Genomic DNA, 21,153 nt, shown 5'->3' with positions numbered 1-21,153 from the left:
GCTCTTTGCTTGCAGCTGAATTCTCCCCTATTTCGCTGAACAACTGCCTGACATCTTCATGTGAAGGTCGCTCTTCAGTTCTCTCGAGCTCATGAGTCTCGTCTATCCTTTGTTCTCCCTCGACGGTGGAGTCATCTTTGGCTGTATAGTGGAGCAGCAACTCACGACGGCTCTGTTGAGTAGGTTCATGCACTTTGACCCCCTGGGTGGATGGAATTTCTCCTTCTTCTATTTGGTTACCCAGTTCGGTCAACTCGAGGGCTCTTAGCTCAGTGTCTAGCACATCAGGCGCAGGAGGATCATTGGCTCCAAATGCATCGATGTCGCTCTGGGAAGGCGGAGCAGGTATACAATCCAATTCTACAGCATCATCTGACGAACTGGGATCTTTTGAAGATGAAGTGACCTCCGGCCTCTTTATAGGAATCTTTTCCCTCCTTGTTCTTTTGGACATCCGAGTCCCTCTGCAAGCCTTAGCGTTCTTTCTTTTCTCTGGTTTCTCAGTTCCTTCCCGGGGTGCACTAGATATTCCTTCGTCTTCTGAAGACTGAGAATTGAGGCTGCCCATCAAATGGTAAGTGAACTGGACTCCCTCATGGGCTAGCCTCTCGATCTGCTGATGTAACCACTGATTTGTGTACCTTGCTGGGGCTGCCATAACTGCCTCGAAATCTGTGATTGGGTCCTGGGACCAATCAACACCTGGCAAGAGATGCCTTACTGCTTCAAATTCTCGAACCTGGAGACAATTCCCTGAGTCTGTGAGCTGATCTGGGACCCGACGGTATTCAAAGAGTCGCATTTGCTGCACACTCAGCCTAGAATATTCCCGTCGCCTGACTTCGTAGTCATCAGAGCAATTCTTCCAATAGTCTTCAACTGACTCCTTTGCTCTGTACCTTCGACCATAGGCTCTTTTTGCCAGATTATCATGATCGAAGTACCTTCTTGGAAAAAGGTCCTGTAGGCCATAAGAGGCCATCTCTGCAAGGGACTCCTCTGCTAGGGTAGGGGTCTTCAAATGGACATCATGGTTGCCTATGATCATAGGAAATGTGAATCCAACCTGCTTGCTTTCTCGGAGTAAGATGTCGGCCGAGCGTGACTGCCTTGCAACCTCCATAAGAATTACTTTGTCGGTTGGATAACGTGGAAGTCGGAGGGGAGCACCATCGAAGCCAGCTATTCGGATGTAGGAAAACCTTGGGAACTGAATGAACCAAGCTCCATACCTCTACACTAAAGTAGTAGCTTGCTCCGAGAGCCTTATGTGTAACCCTCCCTGCATTAGCTTGACCAGGCGCATTGTGAAGGCGTCATTGACGCGTTCATACTGACCAACCGCATAAGCCGGGCTGTTCTTTTCCCTTTGAGCTATATCTTGGTAGTGCAGCTGGGGGTAACAATCATAGACTTTCACCTGACCGAGCCCATTCCCGATTTCACCTTTCATTATCAATCCTGGCAGTGGCTGGTTCTTGGCGAACATATAGACCAAATAAGAGGTCATGGTGAAGTACTTCTTCGTTTCGAGCTCAATCAGCTGAGTGTGGATGTTATCGCTTATGATCTGGGCCCAGTCAAACTTAGACTTCCCGGCGAAGACCTGCTCTGTAAAATAGAACATCCACTCTTCAAAGTAGCTGGACTTGGGAAGTCCCATGACTCGGCTGAGTAAGGTGACCATATCCCCATGTTCATTATGAAAATCACTCCTGGGGGTCTTTTTCACAATTCTGGTGCTTGAAGGCCTTTTCTCCTTGAACCATTCTTCGTTGATCAGTGCCTTGCATCAGGCCGGATTCATATCATATGCCCCTTGTGCTTCATCTATGGTTGTAGCTGTGGGATTGTTTGGAAAGGGGATGTCAAATGCATCACCAATGGCCTCAGGAGAGAAGTCGGCGATAGTCATATTCTCCAAGAGCACTAGTCTGGAATTCGGTTCATAATGTCGAGCAGCCTCCACTACTAATTCATAGTTCTGTATTGCTGGAGGAAAACCCGCCGCTTGGGCGATGCCACTTTCCACCATCTGCCTAGGCCTGCCATATGCGTTGGGTGAGAAGACCCGATTCTTGAAGTCCTGAATATCGATATGGCCAAGGCCAGTATCACCAATGTTGTCCCAAACGCTCTGAACTTTCGACTCCCTCAATCCTCCCCTCTGATATTGATACTTCATCTTTTCAACCTTACGCGGGATATCTGATTTGGATGCTCATGAGGTTTCGGCTACAGTGGGCGTTTTTGATGATTCCACAACCGATTTAGGCATTTATCCTGCACAGCCGGATGCGGATTACAAGGTGATACAAGAAGAGTAATGCGGGTTAGATAGCAAAATGTTCCAACATGCCGGGATTAATTTAAAGTTTAGTTTGGACATGGAGCAATATTTCTAGCTAACAGCTTGATCAATTTTAACCACAGCATATTCATGAAGAACTCTAACTGCGCATTTATACTTATCATTTCTGGATTTTGGATTAATTTTCAATAGAGGCAAAGCATGGAAATTTTCCTAAGTTTGAAAAGAGATGCAATTTCTGGTGAAGCCTTAGGAGTGAATTCAGAATTTTCGAGTGCTTTGAATAACGTTTATGAGCAAAAGAGATGCAGATTTTCAAGAATTCAAGCATTGTGATCAAATTTCACGCATTTGTCTATTCGATTTAAGCATTTTTCAAATGATCATACGCAACAAAGCGTACTTACCTGATGGGAGCGGATGGCGAGAGATTACCCAACCTTGTCGCGTGAAATGAACGGACGATCCTGCAAAGTTTGAATTCCAACGGTTATCTCTTTGTTTTAAATTTTCACGGTTACCGGACAAAAGAGAATTTATCATTTTTAAATGGTTTTACCCTGGGTAATTGGCAATCTGAATTTAAATGATCAGGAGGGAGTTAATGCAGCGTTTTACCTTCTTATTTTCGGACCTCGGAGGGTTTTCAAATTTTGAACTGCGTTTTCCTCCTTGCAAGTTTCGCAAATTTCGCGTTTTATATTTCGCGATTTGCAAGCCTCTAGCGAATTTCGGAGCTTGGAGCCTGAGGAAAACTTCGGACCTGACACTTCCTTGTTCGCAAACTTCGAAGGATTGACACCTTTGCGGTTTCGAAAATTCACAATCCTACCTTGCTGGAGGTCTGGGCGCTATGGAGTGTATTTCGTGAATTTAGACAAACTTCGGACCTGAACGTTATTTGCAAGCTTGCGCTAGATGCATTAGCCACCTAAGGAAGGGTTTTGGCGATCCGAAAAAAACCTCGGAGGATTGAGTGTGTTTGCCAACCTTTTAAACTATGCCACCCTTCGCGATTTTCACGACTTCAAGGGTTTAACGCCTCGCCTGGAACTTTGGACCTGAAGGCGTTTTCGATCTTCAGAGCATTCGCCCTCCTTCGGAAATAAAAAGCTTCGGACCTGAGTGTCGGAGGATTGAATGAATTCGCAATTTTCCTTAGCAAGCTGTAACACTTGCATCTTTCTAATTTTCGCTTTCCAAGTCCGAAAAGAAGGACTTCAAGGTTTTAAACGATTTTCGGAGCTGGGAGCATCTTTCGCGATTTCCTTTTGTCTCTCATTTTGGAGCTAGGGTCCGAAAACAAGCTCTAAGTGCTTTTCGGAGTTTTAACACCTTTGGAAACATTTCGCGTTTTTCATTTTGGTCCAAAGGGTCCGAAAACATAATCGCTTAGTGATTTTCGAAGCTGGGGGCACTTTCGCGATTTTCGGACCAAGTGCGTCCCTTTTCAAATATTTCGCCCACTCTCCATATGCCTTCTAGGGTCCGAAAATGTAACTGCTTAGTGATTTTCAGAGCTGGGGGCACTTTTGGTGAATTTCGGACCAAGTGCGTCCCTTTTCAAATATTTCGTGTTTTTTCCTTTTGCTCCCCAGGGTCCGAAAATATAAGTCTACGGTGGATTTCGGACCTAAAGGGTCCTTTGCAAAAAATTAAACGCCTTTTACTCTCTCCACTTTCGTTCCCAGGGTCCGAAAATATAAGTCTAAGGCGGATTTCGGAGCTGGGAGTACTTTTGGAGATGTTGCGATTTCACTGCTTTTCATTTTCGCGCTAAGGTCCGAAGATAGGAACTTAAGTGATTTTCGGGGCTTGTAGCGTCTTTGGAACACTTCGCATTTTATCTCCATTTTTAAAATTTGCTCCAAGGTCCGAAAATGGGTGTATTAAGGGTTTTCGGACTTTGAGCTACCCCTTGCGACATCTTGCATCTACACTTTTCGCCCTGGGGTTCGAAAATGGACGCCCAAGTGCTTTTCGGAGTTGGAAGCACATCTGGCGAACTTTGGACCTGAACGCTTATATGCGCGTGCTCTTTACGTTTGCCATTTTTTCAAATTTCGAAGCTGGAACCATCTTTTGCAACACTTAAAGGCTTTTACATTATTTTCGGACCAAATGGGAAGCATCAGACTTTGAAATTTTTGCCCCAGGGTCCGAAATTTGACCCCCTGGGCGATTTTAGCAAGGTTAACTTAGTGAAATTCTGACCCCTTCGGGCCTCTAGGTCCAAAATTTGCCCCTTAGGCAATCTTGAAAACTTGCGCAAAACATCGGACCTCAGACTAGCCTTTTGCCAGATTCCACAAATTTGGATTTAGGAGGCTTCAGAATTCTAAGGCATTTTGGCCAGGCAATTCGATCGTTCATCAGCAGGCGAAAATCATCTCTTATTCGAATCTTATAAACATCGCGGCGACAAACCTTATGCAGTCTGCTTCACAGCTGTTGTGCGAAAAACGGCGACTTTGGTCTTCGTGCGACCTTTAGGCGCACTGTTCTTGCTTGGCGGGCTTCGCCAATTCCTACTACCTTACGCCTACCCAAGGCGATTCTCAAAACTTCGAACAAAACTCTTGGCGTTCACGCCCGAGAGTTGGACTAGCTGGGAAGATTCATCGGCTCATTACTCTAACATCAATCACTTTACGGATCAGTCGCGGACTCGCTTGAAGAGACGCGAGAAACTCTACGCAAAACTCAACAGGGCAACGACGGAAAGCTTAGAATAGGAAGGGGGACCCTGTCCGCGACAGGGAGCGTGTGCAACGCACAACACATCCTCAAACATTCTCTTGATCCTATGGAAGTCTACATACACCTATTGATTATGAGCCTACAAGAGATTATTTTTGAGTGACTTCATAATGTCTTGGCTCCGTTTGATCAAACCACTCACACCCAAAACTCTATTGTCCACTAAAATGAGATCAACAAAGCTTCGGGATTCATGCCTATACAAAACGATGAATGTTGTCCTCTTAATTGACATGTGATAAGATGTGTTGTAGCAGTGCTCCCCCTGATGGATCTATACGATCCATGTCTTCTATATGATCAGTAACATAATTTTCCAATAACCTTGAACCCATTTGTTCACAATCTTGGTCTGGCCATTTATTTGTCAGTGGTAGCTAGAGTTATGTGTAAGCTTAGATCCTACCAAAAGGAAGATCTCTTGCCAAAAACAATCCATGGAATGACTCTCTATCAGTCACAATGCTCTTTGGTAGTCCAATGATGAAATCAATTGAAACACTCTCCTACTTTTTCTTTGGAATAGTTAAGGGTTGCAAAAGAACCACTAGGAATGTTTGTTTTGTTTTATTCCTTTGACAAATGATGCATTCTTTGATATGGTTGACAACATCATCTGTGAGTCCTTCCCAAGTGAATCTCTCCTTGAATTGCTTGAAGGTCTTGAAATACCTAGGGTGGTTTGCCAAGGGAGCATCATAAACTACCCTTAAAATTTTTCCTTTCATCATTCATTTGAGCACCAAGAAGATTCTTTCCTAGTAAAGAATGAATTCGTTGCAAACTATGTATTGATCATCCAACAATTTCCCTTCCAACACATAAGCTGCAAACACATTCTTAGCATATTCTGCTATTCGCCTTTGAATCAGCAATGATATAAGACATTTCACACCAGTTCGGCAATCTAGATAAAACATCATCAACAACATTTTTCTTTCCTTAATATATTCGATGTCAAAGTCATATTCCTAGAGTTTTCTTATCCACTTTTGTTGCTGCTCATTCAAATCCTTATGATTGAGAAAATACCTCAAGTTGTTGTGATCTGTCATGACCAGAAATCAGCCACCCACCAAGTACTACTTGAATTTGATTAATGTGTGCATGATAGCCAAAACATTTCCTTATCATATATAGACAATCACCTTTCCACCTCTGTGAGTTTTCCTCTCAAAAGCAATCAAGTGCTTGTTTTGCATAAGCACAATGCCAATTCCATCTCTTGATGCATTGCAACCAAAATGGAAGGAAGGGTAAAATCCAAAATAACCAACATGAGGCACAAGCTCATAACATCTTTTAGTTTGTCAAATTATTGTTGTGCAACCTTATTCTAGGCAAAATCTTCCTTCTTTGTTTGATCAATTAATGCCATGGCTCGTTAAGAGAACTCCTTCACAAATCATCTATAGTAGCTGCAAAGACTGAAGAATCTTCGCAATTGTGTCAAGGTGTTTTAGCGAGGCCAATCTTGAATTGCCTCAATATTCTCCACATCCACTTGTACATCATTTGTACTAATGCGCCCCAAACACAAGACCTTTGTCATAGAGAACTCACACTTTGACTCCTTTGCAAACAAAGTATGTGCTTCCAAAATTTCTAGCACTTCATCAATTCACCAAAGGTGCTCCTCCCACATCTTGCCATAGATCAAACTATCATCAAAGAAGACAACAATAAACTTCCTCAACTACTTGAAAAAAATTTGATTCACGATGACTGGAAGGTTGCTATGGTGTTTGTCAAACCAAACAACATTACCAAAAATTCCTAATGCCTATAATGACACAAAGAACATCTTATGAATGTCCTCTCAAACTCAAATGTGATGGTTGCCCAATTTGAGATCTATTTTTGAAAACTAGACTACTTCGTGAAGCTCGTCTATCAATTCATTAATCCTAGGGATTGGGTATCGATCTTTTATATTCTTCTTGATCAATTCTCTATGGTTGATGTGCACATCCAAATTGTGCCATCTTTCGTCTACAACAAAAAATATAAATGAAGCAAAGGGATTTGAACTAGGTCTTATGTGCCCCATGTCTAGAAATTCCTTTATTTCCTTTGTGATTTCCTCTTTATACCTCTTAGCATGGTGGTACGGAGTAATGATGACAAGCTTAGTACCCTCTTCTAGCTGAATGACATGCTCAAAGCCTCCCTCCAATGGTCTCCCTAGAGGAATGTTGTTGAAGACCTTACCATGCGTGTCCAAGATATTTGTACATCCATATGATACGATTTCATACCACCGCCGCAAAAAATCCTCTCCACTCTTTTTCGGAAAAATAATCCTTGGGTCTCTATTTGTCATTTTTGGAAGTATCATTTCTTTCCCTTCCAATTGAAACTTTAGTTCCATGGTTTAAAAGTTATGTGTGATCTCAACTTAATTGTGCAAACACTAGATACAAAGGACCATATTGTGTCTCCTATGTTGGCAACACAGAAATTATCCTTCATATCTGTAATGACCCCTTTTCCGCTCTAGTTTGTTTTAGGGACCGTAGCCTGTTTCGGAGACCCGTAGGCTAGTCGGAAGCAGAAATTAGGGTTTCCTACCTTTGGGAGGATGTTTCTGCAGTTTCGAAGGCTTACATGTTGGAATTTGTCAGTTTGGATTTTGGATTCCTTCTGGGTTTTCCAAAAGCTTTGCAGTGAGGGTACATGCATAGCAAGTTATGGAGTTTGACCAACTTACTATTTTTAGTAAGTGGAGGCAGAAGCAGCTGAGTTCTCTGGGTTTTTCTGGGTTTTCTGAGAGCTCTGCGATGGTATAACATGCAAACCAATCTGAGGACCTTTTTCAGTACTTACTATTTTTAGAAAGTTTGGCAGCTACTCAGAATGTGGTAAAAATCACTTTTGGAAACACATACTATTTTTAGCACTATACTATTTATAGTAAGTACTATTTTTGGCAATGCTATTTTTGGCAGGGATTCTACAACTCAGCTCAATGGCTATTTTTGGCAGTATTATTTTGGCAGGATCCTGTATTCACTCAAATGACTATTTTTAGCAGTTCAGTTCAGAGCTCCAACTCAGTTCAGTTTTGGTGATTTCCAGCACTTCAGTCTCTGGCTCAATTTGGCAATAATCAGTTTTTGGGGAGAAGTTATTTTTAATATATTAATGCCTTAGGCATGAGGTATTAATATTTGATTATTTTATGGATGGAAGACTTAGGAGGGGAGAAAATATTAATTTTATCCTAAGTCTATTTGGGCGAAATTTGCATATGACTTCAAGGGGGTCGTCATGGTGTTAATAATTAAATTATAACTCAAGGCAAATGGGGCAATTTTCTAAGCATATTGCCTTACTAATATTTTTTATTCGGAAATCATAGTTGGGTGCCTACTTTACACTTTATTTTATGACACTTATATTTATTAAAAAGGGCAATTTTGGGTGAATGTGAGTTGGGCGAACTTGTACAAGGAAATGAAATGAAATGCAACGCCCAATGTGGATGAAATGGAATGGCATTTGGTTTGGGCGCATTTGGAGAGCATTTGAATTTGAATTTGGCTGGCAAAAAGTTATAAATACATGCCTTGGGCTCTCATTTGGCATCTAAGAACAATTTTATAACGAAATGTTGTCAAAATGCATAGTGATAGCTTCGAGGAACGCTTACCTCCTAGCCATAGCTTGATTTCTTGCTTGGAATACAGCAACTAGTCGAGCCAGAGACTGCTCTTCATTCAGAGGAGTGGATTGAAGATGATGTTGCAGTTTTCTATATTAGATTGTTTATTTTTGGGAGTGCTGTAATGTGTTCTTTTTTCTGGTCGCGGAGTGTGTTGAAGTGGATTTTTGGTCACAGGTCTCAGTGTGTCATTCTCCTCGTTTTGGGTATTTCATCTATCTTTCTTTATGGTTTAGGCGATTCATTTTGCAAGTTTATAGAGCTTAAAATGGTGTTTGGATTTTATTTTTGCAAAGTCGTACCTTAGTTGGCCGTACCATGTGGCTGAGTGCTTTGGAATGCGTGCATAAATTATTGGGGTCAGTTTGCCATGTTTTGTTGTCCTAGGAATGATCGCCTACCTCCTAGTGATCATTTGCTTTCAATTTCGTGTCATTTGGTTAAGAATTGGGTGAGTTGTGAGTGTTTTAGTGGGATTTGGTGTTGCTGGTCTGTGTGTTTTCAGCATGCTGGGAGTATATCAAAATTAGAGTTTTTGCTGTTTGGAGTTGGTTTTGGGGTGTGTGAGCTCATTGGTGTGAAGAGAAAGGACACGGTTTCATTTGCAGTTGTTGGTCATGTTATTGCACTTGGTTAATCACTCTTATATGCTATGATTCATATTGTAATGTTGGTAGTAGTAATAACAGCAATTTCTATTGTTCTTTCTTGTCCCACTGCATAAGTGGAAGAGGCTGGCCTTGCCGCCTATCTTTGGAATAGTGATTTCCCTTAAATTGTTATCCATATTGTGCATTGTAAAGTTGGTTAGTAGTACTACCAGCTATCTAATTGGATTATTGCTCTTAGTCCCACTGCATAAGTGGAAGAGGCTGGCTTTGCCGCCTATTTTGAATATTGTAATACTGTCCTCCCGCTGCATAAGCGGTAGAGTTGATTGTAATTTCATTTTTAGTCCTCCCATTAGATAAGCGGTTGAGTGATTGCTTCTTCAGTTTCTTGGCTTGTCCTTGGTTGGTTTAACGCCAAGTGATCTTTCAGTATTCTCATTATCCCGCTGGAAAGTGGAAGGGGTTGGCTTGGCGTCCAGTATTGTATTTGAGATTTCATTTCCTGCAGTTATTTGAGTTAACGATCCCCTTGATACCATATCCTCTCACCCTCCCATATTGGGCTCTCGATGATCAGAAAGTGAAAGGGTTACTTTCAACATTTCCTTTCTGCACAAGTTTGATTATTCTAACCTTAACAAGTGAATCTTGTTGGGTTAAAAATCAAAACAAAATTGTGGGGATATTACAATATCATATCCCAACAAATTAAGGTTCAACTAAGAGATCTTTTTAGTTTTTTGGATAATGCATTCATCTACACCATTACATTGAACCCTTTGAGATCCACTATTTTGAGAACTTGCTTTGCCACCAGTCCCTCATATATCAAATTATGGGTAACACCAATGTCAATGATCACAATCAAATGTTGACCTCACAAAAAGCCATAGAATGGAAAAGGATTGTATCTTTGAATACTAAAGTGTAGCAAGAGTGCCTCCCAAAACTCTAATAGAAAGAAGGGAAAAGTAGAGTTGGAAGGAAGGTCATACTTAGAACGGGAAAACACACAATAAACAGGACCAAGGGGGACACACAAGAAAAAACTTAATATATATACATATGTAGTTTAACAAGAAAAGGCACATGACATTATGACTATCAACAAATACTAAACAATCTTGGTACTTTGAATCTAATCATTTCCTAAGAATGTTTTTACAAGCCCTAACTGCCTCTAATGACTCGTAACACTTTGTGAACTAAAACCTTAGACCTTGTCACAAATAAACTTTAACAATCCATCCTTTCCATAACGAAACCCTCCCACACTCTCCTTTGACAAAAACCATACCATTAACCTCTAAGAACATTGAATGAAGTGTCAGGGAAATGAAAAAACACTTGATTTTGTATCTCATATATTGTTCTTGCAATGATTTGGGACTCCACTAAGAACTACAATTCTTGTTAAAACCTACACTTTTACATTCCTTGTTAAAACCTACACGTTGCTTGAGTGTGCACTTTTCCACTTAAAATCACGTTATTTGTACTTTTACACTCAAAAATTGGTCATCACCTGTATAGGCACATGCTTTTTCATTTGTGCACCACTTTTTGTTTTGATTTTTACTTGCCTTTTCCCACCCAATGGAGAAGCACACTTCAATGGCCTAACACACTACATGAGGAGTGATCCAATACACTACATATCTACATTTTGTTTTAATTTTCACTTCACATTCACTTAAAATTAGACATTAAATAGAGAGGAGCACACTCGTGGTCTAGATGAGCACTTTTTCTTTCTTGTTCTCAATTGCCTTTCCCCTCTAGTGACTAGAGTGCTTCAATACATTAGTTGGACATTTTACTGCTCCTTGAACTCTCTTGCATCCTGATGATGGATCATGGAGTGTGATCCAAAATGTTGATGGTTAAAAATTGCTCATGCAATCAAATCCAGAAACTATAAACAATATGGGCATTTTTTGTTATGTTTTTTACTTGACAGTGAACAAATTATGAATAGGAGTGCTCCAAGGGTCGTCACTTAAGTCGTTATTTGTTCTAATTTCATGTTAACATTGAAAAAGCTATGGAAAGGAGTGTCCTTTTTCACTTATGAGACATTTTCAATTAAATTTTAACTTAAAATTGGACACTCTTTAAAGAGGCACACCATTTTCACTAATGAGCCATTTTCCACAAACTCGCTTAAAATTGAACACTCATTGGAGAGGCATGCTTTTCACTACTAGGCATCCATTTTTCAATGACAGCCAAGTTTAGCCCCATTTTTTTGCCACCACACTCCATTTTGCCTCTCGTCAGATGCATTGGAAAACAAATCCTGTTGGTCATGTACTAACATTGATCAAAGCTTAAGAAACATGATATTCAAAAACATGAAAAATAAGGATTCAATCAACACTCGTTAAGCAAGAAAAACTTAAATGACTGATACAAAAAATATTGTATGAGGACAAGTTTCAGACATTCTCTCTTCTCACACCTATAGGCTGAAAAACAATTGGGTTGGAAAGGCAGCAGCAGTTCTGAAGTTAATTTAATTTTCTTACTTATGTTTTGTTTGACATTTTAGAAAAAGAATTTATTTAAAAATGAGCAGAGAGGAGGATGCCATGGTTTAAAATAATACATATAAAAATTGAACACAAATAAAATAATTGATATATCACTTCTACAGATCCAAAAGAAAAAATATATAAATATGCCGGAACCTGATCTGCAGGCCAATTATAGACCATCGACATCATTTCTCCCCGATCAGAAGCACTAAAATACATTCCTCTTGGACGTCGAAACAAGCCACTATAGTTCTGGCAGACCAGCCCTACCGTAGGAGTGTATACTATTGGTGCATACTCCTCAATATTGTCAATTAAAACCTGCATGATAATGAAAATTCCTTATTAATAAAGTTATCTGTCATTTTGAAGATAACCAAAAAACTGGTTAGTAGACAAGAATTCTTAATCTTAAAGAATTGTGCCCTAAAGATGGAAAAAGCTTTCGCTGCACATGAGATGACAAGATTACACATTTTAGCAACATACATGTTGCATATCAGAAAAAAGAAACTATTTAGATCAAGGAATGCAAAGTATGTCCATTACTTACTGAAGATTTCAAAGAAAAACACCAACCTTGTAATACATTGTCTCATTCCTGTCATGCAATCTGTTGAGGATTCGCCACTTAGCTAAAGCAGTAGTATCTGCTGGTCCATCTTTAACGGTGTCTTTCAGTCTTTTCATATCAAGCACTGCCCAAATAAAGTATATTAAAAGTTTACATTATAACATAACATTCCAAAAACAAATAAGTTCATATCTGAAATTAGAAAATGCAAGAAGAAAAAAGGAAAAAGGAAAAGTACGATCTATTCCCAGTAATAAGAAGAAATAATAATGTTCCAATCTGAGATCCTACTCTGTTTGCAGATGTATTACCTTTATCATCTTACCACAAGCATTAGTAAAGACCATTTTTTGAACATCTGTTTAAAATATACACCCCTGACACAAAAGGGGACTCTTAACTCGATATAATAAATAAATTGATAATAGGGAATTTTTATTTGAACAAGTCCTCTGTTAAGGATTCAGGAGTCAGCTTATATTTTTGCATCAAAAGACAGTTGGCACTCATATATCAAATTTGGGATCAAAAGTGATAGTACCTGTTAGAGAAACATTGTACTAAAGAACATCTAAAATGACATGGCATGCAAAGTCATATAGCACCCCTTAACTGCAGGCACATCAACAAGTCTTGTAGCAAATAGATCCGACAAATGCTTTTGACTGTTCTATCTTCTTGTGTGACCAGTTATACTCACAATTTCCACTGTTCATATGTTCTATGCTTCAACTTTTTTGTGTCCAAGCATGACTACTGTTAACTGCGATTACCATACATCTGCTCTGCTTTTGCTGCAGAGCCAAATTTAATAGAGAATAAGTATTAAGAGCACTTGATGCCAATGTATGTCACCGGCCAAACACAACTGTCTGAAGATCACTAATCACCAACAAGTCTTGTAGTAAACAAAAAAAACCTGTTGTACCCATTCGAAAGTTTCCATATAGAGTTGTTTTCCATATGAAAACACTAAGCCATTTCTTATCTAGTCAATCATCACGAAATCCTCACCCTATCTTCATTGTTGTCACATTTTTCAAGTTCTAATCAATGTCATTGTGTCACCAACAATAGATGCCTTCCAACACATTGAACAAGGCAGATATTGGAGCTCCAATGATAAAGGCAGGAAAAGTGGCATGTAATGGTGAATCATACAAATCACCACTGGCCTCCCACAAAAAACTGACAAAAGTTGCAGAGACATGCAACCGACCAAAAGTGACAGAGACACATGCCCACCAAAAGTGACAGACACACAACTAACCAAAAGTGACAGAGACATGCAACCCACCACTAGGTCAACAAAAGTGCGAAAATTCTTAAAATGTTGGCCACTGCTTTGTGAGTTATGCAAAGCAACAAAGAGGAACCCAACACTTAACTTCTAAGTAAAATGGCATGTCCTTTATCAACCACATGGTTTTCAATTATGATGACAAGTTTGGTCAAAAAAGCAGAAAAAAAAGGCAAATTCACCTCTATCGTGTAACAGTCCATCATCATGACAAAAGTTGCTAAGTGAAAAAGAGGTAGGATGGGTTGGGTTAGTTACAGTTTGCAAGAATAGGGTTAAAATATGTAAACCCTAATTTTAAGGGTTCAAAATGTTAAACATTTGCAGAGGCTATTTTTTATAATATTTGCTTAAATATTTGATCTGGGATATTACCCAACCAATTGTAATTGAGGATAAGCCATCCTCCCTTGAACACTATGTAAGCATCGTGTGTGGGATCTCCTAGAGTTTTTTGATGTTGTCACTATGTAGGCAATACCAAAAAGAATGTTAAAGAAAATAGAATGGTTCTGATCACTTCTCAGTTTGGTTCCCCCACGAACTTATTAGGAAACAAGGATAGGGTCAAAATAGTAATCAAACCTGCAGTACCCAATAATCAGTCCCATTAGATAGTATTTCAAAATGATTAACAAATTGTTGACTTCCTCCAGAATGCTGACAAATTCAAAAAGGAATTTATTCCTAAGACTGAGGAAGCCTACAAAGATCAAACAATCCATTTGAACAACAATAAGCTCCCTTGAGAAATGATCACTCTTGAGCACAAATTCATTCCTAATGAATCTTGTAGAAAGAAAAGGGAGATCATTTCAACAAGGACTATGAAGATGTAAAGATTGCACCCAAAAGAATTGTGAATTTTGCCAAGGTTTGCACACAAGAGGAAAAGGAGCACCTCATTAAACTATATAACAAATATGACCAGGTCATGGCTTGCAAATATGAAGGTATGAAGGCCTATGATAAAGACGTAATGTAGCACACAATTGAGACCCCACCTAAGATTAAACAAATCAAACAAAAGAAGAAGCCGATTAATCCAAACATTAAGCATCTTACGAAGTAGGAGCTCTCCAAGTTGGTGAACTCAAAAATCATATACCCAATTAAGCATTCAACATGAGTCCTCAACTTGATTCTAGTAATGAAAAGGAATGAAAAGGAATGAGAGATCAAATTAGGTGTGGATTTCAAGGACTCAACAAAGCATCTCTCAAAAATATAATCTGTTGCCATCCATGGGCCAGATCTTGCAAACAATGGTTGGTTCCAATAGATTCTCTATGCTAAATGTGGTCTTTGGCTTCAATCAAATACTAGTGAAGGAAGATGATCAACATAGGACAATATTTATGACCAAATGGGTACCTACACCTATCAAAATAAGCCTTTTCACTTGTCAAATGGCATAGCTAGAGCAACAAAAATTTCTTTCAAGGACCTAATCAATGGGATTGTCCTAATATATCTAGTTGACCTAATAGTATTCTCCAAGATCAAAGTTGATCACTTCAATCACCTAGAGAGGATATTTGGAAGGTGTCAACAATTTGAGATCTACCTTAATACGATGAAATGCGTATTTGGAGAGCCCCAAGGAAAGATATTGGGGAATGTCACCTCTAAAGATGTCATTGTTATAGACCTTGAAAGAGTCGAAGCCATACTAGAACTCTCCCTCTCGCAACACAAGAAAAGTTGGCAATCTTTACTAAGAATGATTAATTTTGTAAGATAATGTGTATCTAACATTGTAGGCACCATCCAACTAAACACTCTCATGCTAAAGGACCAACAATTCAAATGGACAGAGGACGGACATCAAGCATTTGAACTCATCAAATGTGGAATTGAAAGGGCTTTAATATTGATTAAACATGATTTCTCTAGAGAATTCATTCTCTATGTCAATGGAAGAAATGCCAAAATTACCATGGGGTTCACTAAAAGGAACATAGAGAGTAGCACCAAAGAACATCCCATTGCCTTCTTCAATCAAACCTTGTAGGATATTACGTACAGGTACAATTTTGTGGAAATGCAAACCTATGCCCTAGGAAATGGGTTGAACTAATTCCAACACATGTCCAAAAATAGAGTAACAATCATGGTGGTTCATTCAAGCGTCGGGCGATTCATCCTAGGTGGAGACATCAATGAGAAAAGGGCCAACATTATTACAAAGATCCTAGAATATGACATGGATGTGAAGCACACAAAATTGATCAAAGGAAAACCACTATGCCAAAACCTAGTAGAAGATATCTTCATTCCAAGGAATTGGAAGAAGATGAAGAACAGCAACAAGACACAAGGTGTTGCATGATAAGTGAAGAACAAGGGTATAGAGTTGGATCGAACTTAAGGTTTGATACCTAGAATTGTACCAATACTCCAAGGAGTTGACCTCAAACATAGAAGAGCTCACGCACTTCAAGTTGCACCATATAGCTTGTTTGAAGGTGTTTAGTTTTGATGAGGTTTTGCTCAGATGTGCATAGCTATCAAAACTACCAATTCTAAATTGGCAAGAAAAGAAAAGTGCCCCTCCCTCTAAATCCCATCTCTATGGATCAACCATTTACTAAATAGGGACTAGATTTCATTGGCATGATGAATCCTCCCTCCAACACTAGCCACTAGTTCATACTACAATAGTAGATTACTTCACAAGATAGAATGAGGATGTGGCACTGAAGAACGCAACGAAGGGGATCATGATTTATTTCTTCAAATGAATAATTTTGAGATTTAGTGCCCCTAAACCATAATTACTAATAATGCTAAAGCATCCTCAAACTATTACCCACAAAGGAATGGATTGGTGATGTCTACAAACAAGAACCTGACAAAGATCAGTGAGAGAATAGGAGCAAACTCTAAGTGCCAATAGCATACTCACTTGAAATAGGCTCTCTAGTCCAATTGAATAACTCTAAAACAAGAATGGGAGCATCCCCTTACACTCTAGTCTATGGAAAAGGGGTCACATTGCCAATCTCCATAAAGCTCCTGACATTAAGAATCATTTTTCAATAAGAGATTAATGATAATGGAGCAGTGACTACCAAAATGGGCAAGCTACTATGATTGGAAGAACAAAGATTTATTAAATAAGCACAAATGAGCAAACACCAAAGTATAAAAAGAAGGTGGCTCGACAAGCGGGCCACAATTCAAGACTAAGGTTGGCAATTTTGTACTAAAGTGGAACGAGAACAAAACAAAGCCAAGACGACATGAAAATTTGGATTCTCTCTAAAGAAGGCCACATATCATAGCTAGTTGTAAGCAAGCTGATTACATTCGAGCTTTCGATGCTCAGTAGGACCATTTTACCAATTCTACTAAATAGAATTCATCTCAAGGCATACCAATAAACGGTCTTGCCCTTGTAAATAATTCTATATTGTATTTTTCCCTCCATATGTAACTTCCATCCTCTAATCATTGCAGCCACAATGAGAATAATGTCTTTTAATATACCTTGTACTCCCACTTTGATTTGATTTTTTGAAACATTCCATATTTTGAGATAAATTTTGATAAATCCATTATAGTGTTTCACACCTCTGCTAACTTCTACTCTAAATCCAAGGCAAGAAAGGAAATATCTTATCCACCATAAGACTGAGCATAGTAGCAAGCTTTCACCAAGAAAGAACATAAACAATCAATCTAGCCACATTGGCTTCATCCAATGGTAGCCATTTATCGCATAAAAAAGCTTTTGGGAGTTGTTAAGAGAAGCCCTTGATACTGTCTAATCCTTAAGAAGTTATAATTTGTAAAGCCCACTTATTCCTTACCCTACAATGTTTAGTTTTAGCATTGTATTTTGAGATGTTAGATGACTAATTGATCATCATATTTCCATGTCTTTATGATCTATGTGATATTGTACCATGTTGGGTGTGTATGCATTGTTTTGGCTATTATATATTGAGCAGATACGCTTGACATGTGCTCTAAGAATGTAGGTACAAGGTGTTTCTCTGCCTAAATTGACAAATCTGAGTTATTCTTCGACGGTGGTTATTCTGGAGATATCGTATTGGGCCTTGGTTGTTTGTTGTTCCCTATCGTACTTGAATAGAGTACGAGGTATGTCATTTGTGATCCTATATAAACCCAGATCTAAATCAGATGCGATTCTGGAGTTGGATTGTATTGTGGATTACCCATAATTACGTGTTTTAATTTAATGGCTTATTTTCATTTGCTTGAAAACATGTTTGATGAATTAATTAGTGCATTTTGTTTGGCTACATGCTTTTGTGAGTTTGCAAAAAGGGAAATATGTTAAATTATTTTCTCTAGGAAGGTTTATTCTAATTTGATGTAGTTATAATTTAAATTGAAATTGTTCCATTGGAACATGAACGTATTTAATAAATTTAATTAGTTTTATTTTAAAATTGCATAAGGGAATGTTAAGCATATGAGGGCAAAAGGGAATTAAAAATTAAAATAGAAATGGGAAATTAACAAAAAGGGAATAAACAAAATAACTCACTTTTATTTTTCTCATTCTTGCATTTTTTGGAACATGTCTCTCATAACCCTCTTATGGAAATTTGAAAATGGATGGATTGTGAATGTTTTTGATGAAGTGAGGTTAGAGGTTGCATTGGATGGAAGAGATAATGAGGTGCCTGCATTCTATGGGTGATTTCATTTCTTGTTTTGGACAAGATTAAAGAAATTCATGTTTTTTGCAAAATCAAAATGAGAGGTAAATATTTCACTCTTAATTTCTTGAATTCTTTCAGCGTTGGAATGCTATGCTTACTATTAAGGTAGCATATGCCTTCCTTTGTAGATTGAAATTTGAGCAAATAGATTAGATTTTTATTTTTTCTAGAAATTTGCAAAATGCTCAATTTGTGCCCTTCTTATTCCGAAAAAATTCAAAATGCTTGAATGTGAATTTTATTTCATGAATTGGTGGTTGTGCATTATGTTGTCCTCATTTTTGGATTTTCAAAAATATGACAACCCCTACAAATTTTTGCTTAAAATGTGTCATTTTTGTCTCCAAGGCACATTTTGTGAGGTGCAAAACTCACATTTGTTAGTGTCAAATCATCAAGGGGTGTCTTTGCCATCATTGTCCAAGTTTTGGTAAGTTTTGGCCTTCATTTTCCTAGTTTTCTGTGCAATTTCGAGTTTCAAAGAAGCCACTGCAAGTTGGAGATTTTACTCTGAGGCACGATTTTCGAGGTAAAATTTTTGCTTCTTGTTGAATTGGACTAATCTTCAGTTCATCCTTGATCTATGTTTCAAATTTCATTGTGTTCTGAGTTCGTTTGCTATGTCTTTCCTTCAAATCGGATTTTTTCCTCCTGACTGCAAGTGGGAAATTTTCCTTCTTTTGCAAGTTAGGAGTTTTCTTTTGTTTTTGTGTTGTAGGGGTTTTTTCAAGCAATTAAAAGTGAAGTTTATAAAAGACTTGTAACTTGTAACTTGCTTTTTATTTCCCATTTCCCCTTTTTGTCTTTTAAGTTGTTTGTAGGAACTTTTTGGACAAATTACAAGTGAATTTAAAACATATAAGTTTAATGAGAACTTGTAAGTTCCCATAAAAGTTCCTACTTTGTGCTTTTAAGTTGTAATAGGGATTTCATTTTCCTATGACAAGTCTTTATGTTTTTAAGTTGTAATAGGGATTTTATTTCCATATTACAAGTTTTTATGTTTTATTGTTTTTAAGTTGTAATAGGGATTTTATTTCCCTATTACAAGTCGTTTTGTTCTTTTTTTGTTGTGCTTATTTCACCTAGAAACCCGAATTTGCACAAATGAAGGAAAAGTAATGTTATTTTTAACTTGCAAAAGGGATTTAGAAACCCGATTGCATCTTTTTGAAAGGCATTTTTACTTGGAGTTGAAGGTGAAGAACCCATACTGCATCCTTGCTTCCAAGAATCCATTTTTTGTGGCTTTTTCCTTTGAATCCGGTTTGCAAGGAGTTGAGCGTCGAATGTAGGAGACATGGGAGATTATTGCTCCTCCATTTGTTGGACATTTTTGCCACGTTTTGTCACATTTTGAATCCCTCATTCAACGTGTTTGCTAGTTCATTTGAATCCCTCTTGCAACGTGTTTTGGCTGGGCATTTTTGCTTCTCCTTTCAAATGTGGAGAGTGAAAGCTCTTTGTGCATTTTGCTTCTCTCCTCTTCATGCCGTTTTTGAAGGAGGTTGAATCAAAATCCGTTTTTGGCTGCCGAGGGTTTTTAACGTCTATATATAGAGCTTTTTGGTTCTTCCCAAGCTCATTATTCTTTGCTAAGGGTGTTTTGATCAAGCAAGGTATGTATTTTAAGTTTTGCTTTGCTTTCTTTTGATTGTTTTTAGTTTCTTTTTTTATCATGTATTGTAAATATCTTGCTCTTGCTCTAATTTTGGGTTTCCATAAGATCTTCCCAAATCATTTTGTTCTTTGAATGCAATTTGTAAATTTGTATGATTTTCCCCTCTTGCAATTTTTTCCTATTTACTTGCAATCGGAATTTTAAAACCCGATTACAAGTGCAAGTTGTATTGTTCTCTTACTTGCAGTCAGCCTTCTAGAACCCGAAATTGGTCCAAATTGCACTCAAAAACACTTGAAAATGAGTCTTAAAGGTCCAATTACAAGTGTAAACATGTAGTTACCCATTACACATATGAAGTTGCATGTTTGTTCTCCACAATTGCAAGTTAATGCTCTTGTTTTTCCCCACATGTAATGCAGTTTCCAGAACCCGAAATTCACTTGTGAGCCCATTTTTGCATAGATTTATCCCTTCCCTTGTCAATCCTGTTTGCACACACGATCTATCAAACCAACAAATCAAGGCATGGGTATTGTTTTATAACAATATCATCTTGAATAAGGTGTTATGGGTTCTTCATCAGTGAACAAAAGAAGAAGAGATACAACATCAATTCATGGATGCAAATTATAGAATGCATTCAAGACAGAGATGGTTATAACATGAGAAGAGGAAGGCAGCCCTTTCCCTCTTGAAGAAATGGTACTACCCCAAGCATGTGAAAGGTTGGAGTTCGCTGGTTAAAGACACAAAGACTATCAAGGGTGCAAGTTCTTGTTCCAGTTCAAGATGTCATTTACCTCAATCACAGAGTATCCTGTAGCAACATGAAGATTTTCAAAACAGAGGATGATGTAATTAGAGTTGTGTCTTCGGACACATAGAATAGTTTCAATTGTGTATTTGTAATTTTGTTTTGACAAGTTACATGTAAAAATAAGTTTTGTAATTGCAAGTATCACTTTCACTTGCATTTTTGTAAAATGTAATTACATGTAAAGCAACTACAAGTTGAGTTAGATTAGGACTTTAGTTGGAATAAGTCATGGTGGTTGAGAGAATTTCTCAAGTT

At 38.3% G+C, this 21,153-nt stretch overlaps 1 protein-coding gene across 1 annotated transcript in view; it reads right to left on the bottom strand.

Moving 5' to 3' along the window:
* LOC131074954 (NAD-dependent malic enzyme 62 kDa isoform, mitochondrial) overlaps nt 1–21,153 on the bottom strand; it is a 264,127-nt gene that overhangs the window by 195,109 nt on the left and 47,865 nt on the right. The window contains exons 3-4 of the mRNA XM_058011705.2: nt 12,463–12,581; nt 12,037–12,204 (exon numbers count right to left, since the gene is read on the bottom strand). Coding sequence (XP_057867688.1) covers nt 12,037–12,204; nt 12,463–12,581 — 287 coding nt within the window. The remainder of the gene's footprint in view (nt 1–12,036; nt 12,205–12,462; nt 12,582–21,153) is intronic.

The sequence above is a fragment of the Cryptomeria japonica genome, chromosome 11 (assembly GCF_030272615.1).
Source record: "Cryptomeria japonica chromosome 11, Sugi_1.0, whole genome shotgun sequence".
Classification (NCBI taxonomy): domain Eukaryota; kingdom Viridiplantae; phylum Streptophyta; class Pinopsida; order Cupressales; family Cupressaceae; genus Cryptomeria; species Cryptomeria japonica.
The sequence above is the reverse complement of the archived record's forward strand: the minus strand, read 5'-3'. Positions and strand labels throughout refer to the sequence as shown.